Genomic DNA, 13,317 nt, shown 5'->3' with positions numbered 1-13,317 from the left:
GAATGCAAATGTTAATCTAGTTTGAAAGTTCGAAAAAATACAGTGTGCGTGCGCATTTAAATTTTATGGAAATCGGAAGCATGGTATTGATAGTTCTTCTCCTCAGTTAATTGAATATAATGCCAATGGAGATGAATTTTTAAATGGAGCTGACAATAATAGACGAGTTTTGTATGGAGAGCACTAGAGGCTCAGCTTGATTTCTATCTTCACTCTATTTTGATTAGATTGCAGAAATGTGGACCGCTTAGGCACCTTGGAGTGTAAATGCGCCTCGGCATATAACAAAAGGATCCAACGGTCAATGCATCCCATATTCTATGAGTCAACTAGATCGCATTCCTAAAACGAAACATTCTTAATTTTTATAAAGAAAATTTCTTACCTTCAATACCTTTTCAGAATGCTTTTTTTTAAATATTAATTTCTAAAGTCCGAATCATCTGCTATTACCATAATATCTTAACTCACGCAATAAAAGCAGAATAGACATTTTTTAAAAATACACATTTAAATTTGGAATTATATAAATAACAATTGGCTTAAACAAGTATTTCCATGGCCCAAAACCCAAACTGCATGATAACTTGAAGAGAAGGCTGATTATCATTTACAAGAGATTATAAATGATAACCAGCGAATACTAAATGCTGGAATTTCAGAGAGAACGTTTCCCTGTACGAAATAAAATATAAATAAATGTTTGCCAATGCATAAATATAACGTCAATCTAATATTAAATGTCCTTGCAAATATGTATTTGAAGACATGGCGGGAAATGGAACCGGATTTTTATTTAATTAATAAATAATAAATTTATTATAAAATATTTTTAAATCAATATTTTATAATCAATTTTTTAAGCCTGGTAAATCGCTTGCTATGAGGACAAAAAATATTACTACAATTTGAGGAATTAAATACTCCAGAAGAAACTTAATTTTTTTACTTCAGGTACACGTTCTTTCTGCGTGTATATTATACACTGAACGTATACCTAGACATATACTTGTATATCCTAATATAACAATAGGCATTATGAGTTTTTAAAATTATAAAAAATTCGTAAAAATTATCATAAGAAAAGTATAAAGCCCTCAATAAGGAAATACCTAATTCTGAAATAATTCAACTAAGTTGTTAAAGTGATGACAAACTTGACACTTTAAGATAAGAGATACTGTATTATAGTCCAAGGAAAGTTTCCATCAGATATGCTATATCAATAAGTGAGCCCAAGTGCAAGAAAATGAAAATTGACCAGCATTTTCGAGTTTTTATTACACTCTTACGACTAACCTCAGAAAACACCATTATTTATAGAATCTGCCCAATGTTTACCAACCATAGTTGTGTCGAGTGGATGCTAGACACCCCCTCGATATTCCGATACCCACCCGCTCCTACTCATTCGGTCTTCAATACCAGGAAGAGCGGGGGTATGACTAGCGCAGATAAGGGGGCAATGGCCGCCCTGACGCACACGGGTGGCGGGGGAGGTCCCGTGCAGAATGGACCAGGATGGCGCACGGCGGAGGGCAAGGGTCGGCCCGAAAATCATACTTAAACGGACGCACTGCCGCGGTCACCAGGATTCGCCGGGTTACGCTTGCCGTGACCGCGTCTTGTACGATTTAGTTACGCTCGCCGTGACTGCGTGCAAGACGATCCGAAGGCCCCTCGACAGACGACTAGGATACGCTTGCCGTGACCGCGTCTGCCGACTCTCTCCAGACCCCACCGCACCTCGACAGACGACTTGGATACGCTTGCCGTGACCGCGTCTGCCGACTCTCTCCAGACCCCACCGCCCCTCGACAGACGACTTGGATACGCTTGCCGTGACCGCGTCTGCCGACTCTCCCCAGCGCCCACCGCCGCCCGCTCGTGCATCCCAGCGTACCAGTCTCTCGCTCTCTCTCTCTCGCGCTACAAGTGAGTACGATGGCAATGCCAATCCATGGCAACTGAGGGTTAATAAATGTTTCTTTCGCCACTGATCCACTGGTATGATTTCAAAGCTCCCCAGGCCGTCTCGGCCCCTGCGACAGTTGATATTTGTTGTCCGAATGTATCTCCGTTATCTAAAATATGTGATATTTTAGTTCACCTTTCCATTCAGAGTTGTAATCGGCAAATAAAAACCATAAAGGTGATATTTTTTAGCTCATGGCCAAAATTAAGTAAGGTAAATTGGTCTCAATTTGGTAAATTATGTCTCATGTCCCTTATATATATATATATATATATATACACACACACACACACACACGAGGGTCATCCGGAAAGTAGTACCCGTTCGTGCCGCATGAAGTGCTGACGACGCGAGTAGCCGCTGGACGAGGTCAGATAGCTTCAGTGGCTTGTCTGCCTTCTCTGAGCCAAGTTGCGTGACGCTAGCATTGCCTGTGTTGTTTCTGTGATTGTTTACAATGTTTAAAAAAATTGAGAACGCCGCCAGTTGTGAAGTGAGGGCAGTGATTAAATTCCTCAATGCAAGAAACGTTCGCCCATGTGATATTCATCGCCAATTAAAGGAGGTGTATGGAGACAATGTAATGGACGAGTCGTCTGTTCGGCGGTGGTGTCGCAACTTCAACATGGGGAGGGGGAACACACACGACGATGAGCGTTCGGGGAGACCGTCTGTCATTACAGACCAACTGGTGAGCTCAGTTGACGAATTCGTGAGGAACGATCGGCGCGTCACAATTGATGACATCTGTGAGCATTTTCCCAATGTTTCTCGAACAATTGTTCATGAAATTGTTAAACACCATCTGCATTATGCAAAAATTTGTGCAAGATGGGTCCCTCGCGTATCTCAATGAGCTGGCGGCGAAGGACTATGCAGCAGGAATACAGAAACTTGTCACACGTTATGACAAATGCCTTAATTTGCTTGGAGATTATGTTGAGAAGTAGTTTAAAGTATCCTCTTTCAAATAAAATTTTTTATGTTTGTTAATATTTACTTTTGTGTCTTTAATTCACGAACGGGTACTACTTTCCGGATGACCCTCGTGTGTGTGTGTGTGTGTGTATATATATATATATATATATATATATATATATATATATATATATATATATATATATATATATATATATATATATATATATATATATAAGTGATTTGAGTTCTACATTGGATACAGGTTTTTTTTATCATAGGTTTGTAAATACAAAAACCATTATCATTATTGAAGAAAGTCTTACACAACCCAGGTTCATACACTCCACCATTTCACCGAGTATCATAGATACACGTCATTTACAAAACCTAATTAATGCCTTCATTTGTAATTTGACACAAACTAAGAAACAAAATCAAATTTAGAAAAGTAAAAATGAACTTATTTCGATTTATTCGTTAATAGGCGTCTTCGCATCGCGAAAATAAGGAAGCATCGTAACTACAGGTAGTTTTAGCAAATAAGCCTCAGATTCGGCCAGGGTATTAGAAAAAAGAAGATTGTTTTCAAATTTAAAAAGTGACCTTATATAAAAATATTACATGAAATAAATAAATAATTCCAAGAACTATTTCGGTCATTGGATGCCGATCTGTACTAGGCAGTATGGCATTCCTTCATACGTAGGTTGAATACATCCCGAGGGCAGAGAACGATGAGATGGAGGTCAGAGAGAGAAAATCGGAAGGAGAAGTATGGAAATGGGGAAGGGGTGATGGTTGTGATGCATTGAGTGTGTGGGTGTGTGATATGTCGGGCCGAGGGCTGGAGTACTTACACATTACGCGTAGCGCTACGGGGTTGCTGGAGCCTTTCCCCTCCGTGTTCGCCGCCAGGCACGTGTAGTCTCCCGCGCTGTTCCGCGTGACTCCCTGCAGGACGAGGGACTGGTCGCTGAGGATGACACCCGCGGAAACATTGTGGACAATCTCTCTCCCCTGTCGATCCAACGGTAGATGGATGGGAGAGGCGGGGGCGAAGAGGAAGGGAACGGGAGGTGGGAGAGAGAAAAAACACAGAATGAGTGAGAGTGGCGACAGTGTGGAAAATAAAAACCTTGAAAGCGTTGTCGTGTAAAATGAGAGGGAGGATGGTAAGAGAGATGGCGCACCCCGAGCCATGGCCTCTCATTCCCCAGAGATTCCCTCTTCCCACACACCAGCAAACTCTAATTTTACAGCGAAGGTAATGTTTTACACGCCTGAGTGGAGGCGTGTTTGATTTTTCATTGTCTCGCCCCACGTCGTGCGCCTCGAAAGAGTGCTACACAACCCTTTTAACGGGCTTTTGCCGCTGCGTGCCCCCGTCGACTTTCCCGCCCGACCGAATAACACGCATGTGGGCAGAGAACGCAGAGAAGGCCCCGCTGAATGATATGCATCGGCTACGCCGGACGAGACTAAAAAGCTAATGGAATGCGTAATGCCTGTTGCTCACTGTAAAGTTTCCCGTAAAACGTTTCATTGAATCACTTGTCAAGTTGCTTTCTAAATTCATGAGCAAGTGCTAGCTCATATAATCTATCCACTACCCATATGAATAGACTTTAATAGAATTTTCCGTTTAAAACATGTTTTTTCGCTAAGAAATGTTTCCAGGAAAATCACTTGATATTTTGCCTCACGGTTAAAAATAATTTGATTGAAAAATAATGTATTAAAGTATTGGCGAAAGCTCGTAATAAGATGATAAATGAGGCATAAATTTAATCAAAATACACCCTTATACATATCCTAAGATCCAAATGTAAGTTAGTAATCCATCTCCTTGGCCCTTTTTCCCAATTTCTGGCATGATTGAGGTACAAGAAAAACTATTTTTCGGAAATTTGACTCGCATATTTGATGATATTTTCAAAAATATCACTTTGATATAATTTGGGCATTTTGGTAAAGTGTGAAGTCGTAATCAAGTGACCGGTGGGTTTCAATGGATCCTCATTTTATAAACTAGCCAATAGTTTGCCAAACTTTATATTTTAATAATATTTAATGGCGACTGAAGATATACAATAAAGCACACTTAAAATTTACGATAACAATTTACGCGGGTACTCTTTGACATAAAATTTTCTCTAGGAAAAGAAAATGGTTCTTGGAAGCATCGAGCAAAGAAAAATTTTTGAGGATTTGCTCTAGAATGACAAGTTAAGTATTAACATTAAAATTTCTGAATATTACGAGCCATTTTTAGGGTCTTATAATACCAAAGCTTAACCAAATAAGTAGAAAATATATGCTCGAGTGGAGCACAAATATGCTGAGCTGGTTGAAAAACAGGAATTTTGCGGGTTCAAATTGGACATTGAATAAATATTTGCTTGATTTCAGGAACGAGTTAATAGCTGTCGTTAATTCATAAGTGCCTCAGTAGTATAGAGAGATTAGGAGGCAATTACTACTCATGGTGAAATCTTTAAACATCAACATCGAGGAACTGAGATGTCAATACTTTACTTATTAGAAGCCTTACGGCTGATTCCTTTGTGCGGCAACAAGTTATCAAAGCGAGGTCGATATATATGAGGCCCTCGAATCATTGCTGAGGGCACCCCACTCCCTGTGTCATAGTTTTAAGGGAAGCGTTGACATGATGGCCTGTCTGACTTCCCTCCCACCATCGGATTAAAAAGCTGCGGGGAAGGGGGAATAAGCTGTCACATTGGACCGACATCGCTCCGGGCAACAGGGATAATCGGTCACGGGAAAAAAAATCCTCCCGCCCAAACCCCTCATCTCTCCCTCGGTTGGTAGAACCATGGTTCAGTTTCCGCGGATTCGCGATGCCTTTTCGCTTTCGTTTTTTTTACACTCCCCTTTCATGAAGCGCCCAATTTGGAAGTGATTATGTTAGTAACTTTTGACAGATTTGCCCATAGATACCTAAGGGGATTGAGCATCGTAAAACCTGATCATCGTGGCTCGGTTTAAATCAGAAATTTGTAACGATAACATAAACATTGTTATTCTAATCGCCATGATTTTCCTCATATTTTAACTTCTAGAGATTATGTATTTCCACGTGAATTTTCCAATACTAAGCACCGTGAAAGAAAGAAATACGAAGTGAATTACGCCAAGGGTTGAATATTAGGATATATTTTGACGAGAGGCCGTGGATACTCGATATCTCCAAGAAATATTGAAATCATTACAAAGGTACCAATTGGGCCCTTGATTAACGATTAACGCCCGTGGAAAGTCCCACCTTACATCATTAGTATGGATAATTCTTAACAACCCGCGACTGGGTGTATATAGATCCAAGGATATCTTTCAATAAATAAGCATTCAAGATTAGTAAAATAGTGTCAATAATTAGCATATTCAATGCAATTCCCACTGGCAATCTTTCTCAATATCTTAATGGTTAATGGATAATGCCGCAGCATTGGGTGTGTCGGCGCGGGTGCTAATAAACTTGACACGTTCGATTTTTATAAAAATTAATTCAAATGGCGTTATGAGCTTTTATTGTGGATTCTGCCTGTACATTTTTTAATGCTTACATATTTTCATTATCATTACATTTATTGAGTCATTTTATATTCTTCTTTGACAGAAATAGCGATTTTCAGTCACAAATTATATTATAACTGTCATTACTTCCAAGCATTTGACCTAAGGGTATTACTCTTTACGACATATGTTTCTGCACTATGCAAATAATTACGAGAAGTGAAATACCAATGGCATATTAAGTCCTAGTATTGACAAAGAAAAAAGAAATAATATACTACAAGAGGGGGGATAGAGCTTCTCAATAAACCTTCGACCGATAAAAAGAGACGTTTCAGGCGTGATATGGTGGAATATCATGATTAATTAAAAATAACAATTTCCCACAAAAATAAAGTTTAATGCGACCTGATGATGATGTAGTAACATTGAAACCGGTCGCATTAAACTTTATTTTGTGGAAAATTGCTATTTTTAATTAAACCTTCAACCGACCCATAAATTTTGATTTTTGACTTAATTTAGCAAAAAATGGCATGAATAACACAATTTTATTTTTCTTGTTAGTATTTAGTAACATTTCAACTAACTTTGTACGATGACATAATATTTCAAGATAACAATCCGGGATTACATATATGCATTCAAAAACTCTAAGCAATAAAATTATAAACTGATTCTTTTGCCCTGTTTATGAGAAAAAATCACATTATTTCCATTCCCAGATAAAGTATTTACGTACTATCAATAGTGCCAAGTACAGGGGCATTGATTGGGTAGGTTTTGCAAGCAGGCGGTTGCCAAATATTTGCATTCTCAAAAAATGTTACTTCACTCGGTGCAGCTAGGCTTGTCTCATATCTAATATATTTTATCGTTGGGTTCCATTATTTACAGATTGTATTTCAAATTTGCCGGCAAAATACAATGTGTTACGTTCTTCTTTATTCATTACAATTTATGTGGTAGAAATATAGCTGAAATTTCGGAGTACAACTCTTTCATTACGTTTACAACGAGTAAAACTATTTTAAAGTTCTATTGCTTAAGCTATTCGGATATGAAGTTACAGATCTCTTACATATAATAATTACGTGCAATAACACGAATAAATTACTAGTTTTAACATTCTACATGTGACATTGTGTGCAGTCATTCTCCGTCAGACACCCTGGTGTTAGCTTGTACGGTAACATAAATAAAATTATTTATCAGTTTACATCACTGGAAAAAGTTAATAACTGCGTTTAAAGTTTTAACACGCGTTTTTGGTTGGACGAGGAGAGAGCTCGGGAAAATAGGAATCGTCAGCAAAGCAACGTATTTGATAATAAACCATAGCGTCTTAAGAAGCGTATGCATATGAGCGCCATTTCTCCATTTTACATTTATTTTAAGTAAAAAAAGAATATACATCGAAGTCATTCACAGTATGATATGGTTACAGTTTGATGCAAATCATTAGTTCGAACTTAGACAGAGAGAAGTCTTTTCCATTTCATAGATTTTGGGTGCATTTTTTAAACTATCATAGGTTTGACTTCATAAAGCCCGAGATTTATTATTTTGGCATCGTCTGATTTTTGGCATAGTAAGAATATTACGTATCAAAGAGATATTTATCAATCCTAAGGTTAGTTATCAAGATATTAAATCAGTTATATGTAAAAATACGAATGTTAATAGTATATTTATTGACTTCGTAGAGGCATTTGATTTCTAGAGATAGAGAGGGTTAGTATTAAGCAGTTCATACGGTTTCAAATATCAAAGTTTTACAGGATCGGAAACCATCCAAAATTCGTTTCTGACTTTCAAGAGCACTGAAAGGATTTCACAAGTATTTCTATTTAAAACAACCAGTAATTCTGGAATGATTACAAAATATTGCAAGACTGCGCTGACAGAAGATTATCATTATGAGCGCCTTTCCGACTTTAGAATCTGATTTTGGAATTTTCTCAATTGACGCATTTCATCAATTACTCCTTAGAAACAGATTCTTAAGTAATAATATGGCTCAATAAATCATTAAAATTTGAATTACTTAGTCCTTGAAAGAAAGCTTTGAATCATACGTACGTAATATCTAGCAAAACCATCTTCATTAAAATGAAAGATTAAATGTGATCGGGATAATCTCAAAGACAAAATTGCTGCAATACTTCATATCATTTCAATTGCTTTTCACGTCTAGCAAAGGGAATAGATGACCACTTGAAAATTAACTTACCTCATGATACCAAGCCAGCTTGTATGCCTTGGGATTTGCCTTGATGTTACACTCAAAGTATACGTCATCCCCTTCTTTAATGTCGTTGGGGTTTAGACTGCTGCCCATCTTCAAAGAAACCATTGGCATATCTGAAAAGAGAAAATACCTATTGGTAAAAACTTTTTCAAAACACAAACGATACGAAATCTAACAAATATCGCGCTTATTAAAATTATCCAAAGAGGATGTTAATTGAACGGACATAATTGCACATGATTCGTACCGAAAAATTTCTAACCTGATGCCGTACTAGACAAAAACCGGAGGCGTGAAATCTGGAGTCACAGAGTTTCGATGTACTGTCCTGGATGATTTGTATGGTAATGCATACCATCCTTAGCACTGAATTCCCATTTCAATACTTAAACATTATGACCCATGACCAATTTAGTGGTGATAAGTTTTCGAATTCAGTCAGTAACAGAGTTTTCACCGGTGCTCTTTATTTTTGGACTTGGACACATTACTGAGAGAATTTCTACCAATGCTAATAACCGGCCGTTGAATGGGTCAGAGTTAACTTCAGACTCATAGGGCATTCTGTAAACTTACTAAGCCCAGATTGATGATACATTCAAATAATTATTGATCACTCTCCTGAAAGCCCAAATAGCATCCAACTACTCCTCAATTCACAACTTCGCGAGTGATTTAGTCTATTGATGGTCAATGAAAACTAGGCAATACATTCGAATAGAGGGCTGAAATTCATCACAATGTATTTTCCTTACAATGATAATATAGTAGCTAAATTTCTCCTTCATGTTTTCATTAGGTGAAACTTGAACCTAACGTGTACTTTTAAAATATGCCGTTTTTATACCAACAAATTAATGAAACGTAAAGAAAGTAACCCCTCCAAAAGAAACATAATTAAAGAAAGAAATGTCATGTTTTTATCTATCAATCATTTGCTTAATACCCTCAAAGCCGTTCCCTTTCGGAGCAGTTGAGGTAAATAGAAGCTATATCAAGGTTTTTATATCTTTCGACAATTTTCTGCACACTGTCGTACCCTGTCTTTAGAGATAAAGTATTTCGAAACCAATCGTGTATATAAACGAATTGATACGAACCTCAAGAGAAGTCAACTACTGATGGAAAAAACAAAGGAGTAACAAATAAATATGAAACAGGGTTTAACCCCAAAGATAAAGGAAATCCGATAAGTGTCAACATTTTATAAATAACAGCTGTGCCGGAGTAACATCAATATGCCATGTCAAATGCCCATTTCTCGGCATTATTTCCCGAGAAATAATGAAAATAAATGGAGAGATTGACCGCCTTGCAAAGGCTTTCTCCAAATACGACACCACATTCTGGAAAATGATCTCATTTCAGAGCAAATGATCAAAATGAAAACGTGAACATTTTCTTTGCAGACCGAATTACACTGTGGCAAAAATTCTTAAAGGGGAGGGAATTGCCACGGCCTTGGGGCGATTGGTTGCCCGTTCCTCTCTCTTCTGCCCCTTCGGCGAAAGGGTGTAAGGAAGATTTTTAGAGATTATTTGGAGAGGGAGGGAGGAAAGGAGGTATGTGGCATCTTCTCTCTTTGGCCATAAACTTAATTTGGATTCCTTCGTTAAAACCCTTATCAAAGAGAAATCCAATTATGGCAAAATATCTCCCTCTCTGGAGTTAAGAAATGAATGGCATGCGAAGTCCCATGGGGTATGGTCTTAGAGGGCGAGTGGAGTGGAGAGATGGTGCTAAGGGAGGGGTTATCGACACGCTGGGAACACGGGTTAGTTTGATCGGGGAGGCCGCCGCGCACGGATATTGGATGCAAAGATCCCCCTGCATAACATAGCTGCAATGTACCCAGAAGGGGACTGAAAGTGGGTGCCACGATGCATTTATGCCTCAAGAAGAGAACACCCCGGAGCATTTCTGGATCTGTCATCCAGTCTGGTAATATCGGCGTGGGGTCTTAGGCTTTATATTTGAGTACAACTTGGTAAATAATAACTTAAATAACCAAGCTGCTTTCTGGCAAAAAAAATACGGCAGGCCGACAGCATTTTCTTTAATACTGAGAACAACATGTTACCATTAAAAGAATATAAGTCTGACGATTTAACTATTGTGCATTTAGTCGGGAAAATAGTGCAAGCAAAACCTTCTGGAATCTGAAGATGAAGAGAACATAAATGAGGGTAATATATGAATAACCTCTAGTAAGTTCAAAAGTTATCCAAATGAGACTTTTTTACATGTATTTTTCTCGTTGATTTCTCCATGTTTGAGTAATTTTAGCAAGAGAGAATCTAAGAATAATACAAACAAATACCTATGCAGTCTGTTTTTCAACGTCTTTTACCCTAAGTATGCATCAGCACAAGTCTTTTGCATTGTTTTTATTAACGCCAAAGATGTGACCATAGAGCTTATCAGAGAAATGTTAAAAAGTTTTGAATTAAAAATTTGGTATACACCACCTGTTTCCTAAAAATGTTCTATTTTGAATGCGAAGAAATGTTAGAAAGCAAATTATCAACATAACAACCATATGAGGTTTAATATTGAAAAAATTATTTGCTATATATTTATAGCAAATTTATTTTGCCAACAATGTAATATGGGATTTGTTTTTCTTATTTCCAAAACTATGCTAACTGGTATGCACATGCTATTTATTAATCTTTATAGCTATGCAAAATTGGATGTATGAAACTTCATCAAGCTTCATAATTGAAAAGTCAGATGAATGAAATCATTGGAATTTGGAATTATTTTCGGTTCTGAACATTTGAGTGAATTAATTACGAATAATTGTGTATAAACACACAACAATTACATTACTCAATGTTCATAAAATATAAATGAAATACAACCTGACACACGACACTACAATATACCCTTTTTCATTTTCACGAACTTTCTAACCCCCTTCATTTCTTTCTACATGCCTAACGTTTTTCTAATGTCTTGCTAGCCTAACGTTCTCTCTTCTATCACAGTCTTCAACATTTCATCGCCAATCAAGATGCTAGACACTTGTCGTTATAAATAAGCTTATTAGGACTTTCCCGGTTTAATTTAATCACTTAGACCATAAGAGATTGGCTGAAATCACTGCCCGACTATTTACTGACAAATGCTAACTTACAATTATGAAGGAGAGTTTTAATTCCAAGAGTAAACTTCCGTGCGTTTTTCCCTAGGGTCCACTTCATGTCGCGGAGAGAGAAACAAAAGGACACGCGGAGATAACTTCGGTTTCGTTTGTAAAACCCCAGCTTAGATATTCAGTAGTGTCCCTCACCGCTTCCTCCTGCTCGAATAGCTCTCAATTGGCAATTTAATTAACGGGAAAACGGTTGCATTTTCTAACATCACCATGAAAGGATTTACCGTGGTTGTGTGGTTCTCGATTCTGCGAGGGAGTGAGCAACGTTACGCCGGGGAGAAATAAAAAATAGGTAACTAGAGTAAAAGCATGCCTGGAAGCTGAATAAGCTATTCAATTAAACTCTGCAACATCAGCCAATTACAGTTTTAATCACCACATACGTCCATGCGTCTTGTCTAGCATAAAAGATTAAATGTAAAGAGCATCGGACGTTCACAAGAGCGTAATTCCGTTTCAGAATTGAGTAACGAACGCCATGACATGTCCATGTTCCCCACTGTCTCTGCTCGATTCATGCTAACCAAACAATCATCTGAGGAAAGCATTTCGTTATCTTTGCCCGTAGAATTAAATGGCTGTATTCGGTGAATGTAACAAAAATGTTTTTATGGATACCTGGTGGTCTTAGTATTAGTCGGTTGTCGTTGCAAAAAAAGTCAAGTATTTCAATTTCGTAAAATTGAAATCATGTGTCTCAAATTATTTCAATTTTACGGTTACCATTAAATTAAAACTAACTTTTGCTTTGTTCATTTCTTAATATTTATGTACCAAGTAACAAGCCATACTACCCTTAATTGTTTACACTTATTTTTTCTATTTTTACTTATTCATGCTGTTTCGCCAAAATTCAATTTTTAAATGACCTACTTACGGGTTAATGAGTCCTTCAATCTATTTTCACAATGAAGGACCTTAATGTTGCCAACTTTTCTTATTTTGGTACCATAAAAACGTATCAATTACAAAAGGTAAAATCCCCTTACATGGCACCGATTTTAAGCTTATATATACATTATATGCAAATTTTTTAACAGAAAGAAAATAAATAGGCTCTATTATATTCGCCTATTTCAAATAATCATTGAATATTATTAGCAAAAGCAACTAAGTTAACTTTAAACTCTCTATGTCTTTTAATATTTAGAAACCCGGCCGAGTGTAAATTGCCTATTTTTCGTACACAGCAGTAACTTGAAAACAATCTTTTGGAGTATACACACAGGATAAATTAGAAACAGAATCTTTTATCTTTTAGAATATGTCTAGGGAGCATATACATCTGTTTCGTAGTGAGTAATAAATCGAGAAAAATATGCGTCTGGGCAGATGGAAATAAATTTACAATCATAACGCAGAAAATTAAAAGTCACGTACTCGATGTAAAAAGATGCGCGCGGTCATAAAATAAATTGCATTCACACATTGCTATTCAAATAAATATTCCGCTACTACCCTAAGAAGTTAGTA

The 13,317-nt window shown here is 37.2% G+C and overlaps 1 protein-coding gene across 1 annotated transcript in view; it reads right to left on the bottom strand.

Annotated features, from left to right (window-relative positions):
• The window catches only part of LOC139698581 (neural cell adhesion molecule 2-like), a 555,474-nt gene that overhangs the window by 153,302 nt on the left and 388,855 nt on the right, over nucleotides 1-13,317 (bottom strand). Inside the window, exons 8-9 of the mRNA XM_071597424.1 lie at nucleotides 8,667-8,797; nucleotides 3,754-3,913 (exon numbers count right to left, since the gene is read on the bottom strand). Of these exons, the coding sequence (XP_071453525.1) occupies nucleotides 3,754-3,913; nucleotides 8,667-8,797 (291 nt within the window). The remainder of the gene's footprint in view (nucleotides 1-3,753; nucleotides 3,914-8,666; nucleotides 8,798-13,317) is intronic.

The sequence above is a fragment of the Hetaerina americana genome, unplaced genomic scaffold (assembly GCF_022747635.1).
Source record: "Hetaerina americana unplaced genomic scaffold, ioHetAmer1.1.p SCAF_9, whole genome shotgun sequence".
Taxonomy (NCBI): Eukaryota; Metazoa; Arthropoda; class Insecta; order Odonata; family Calopterygidae; genus Hetaerina; species Hetaerina americana.
This window is presented reverse-complemented; position numbering and strand designations above follow the sequence as displayed.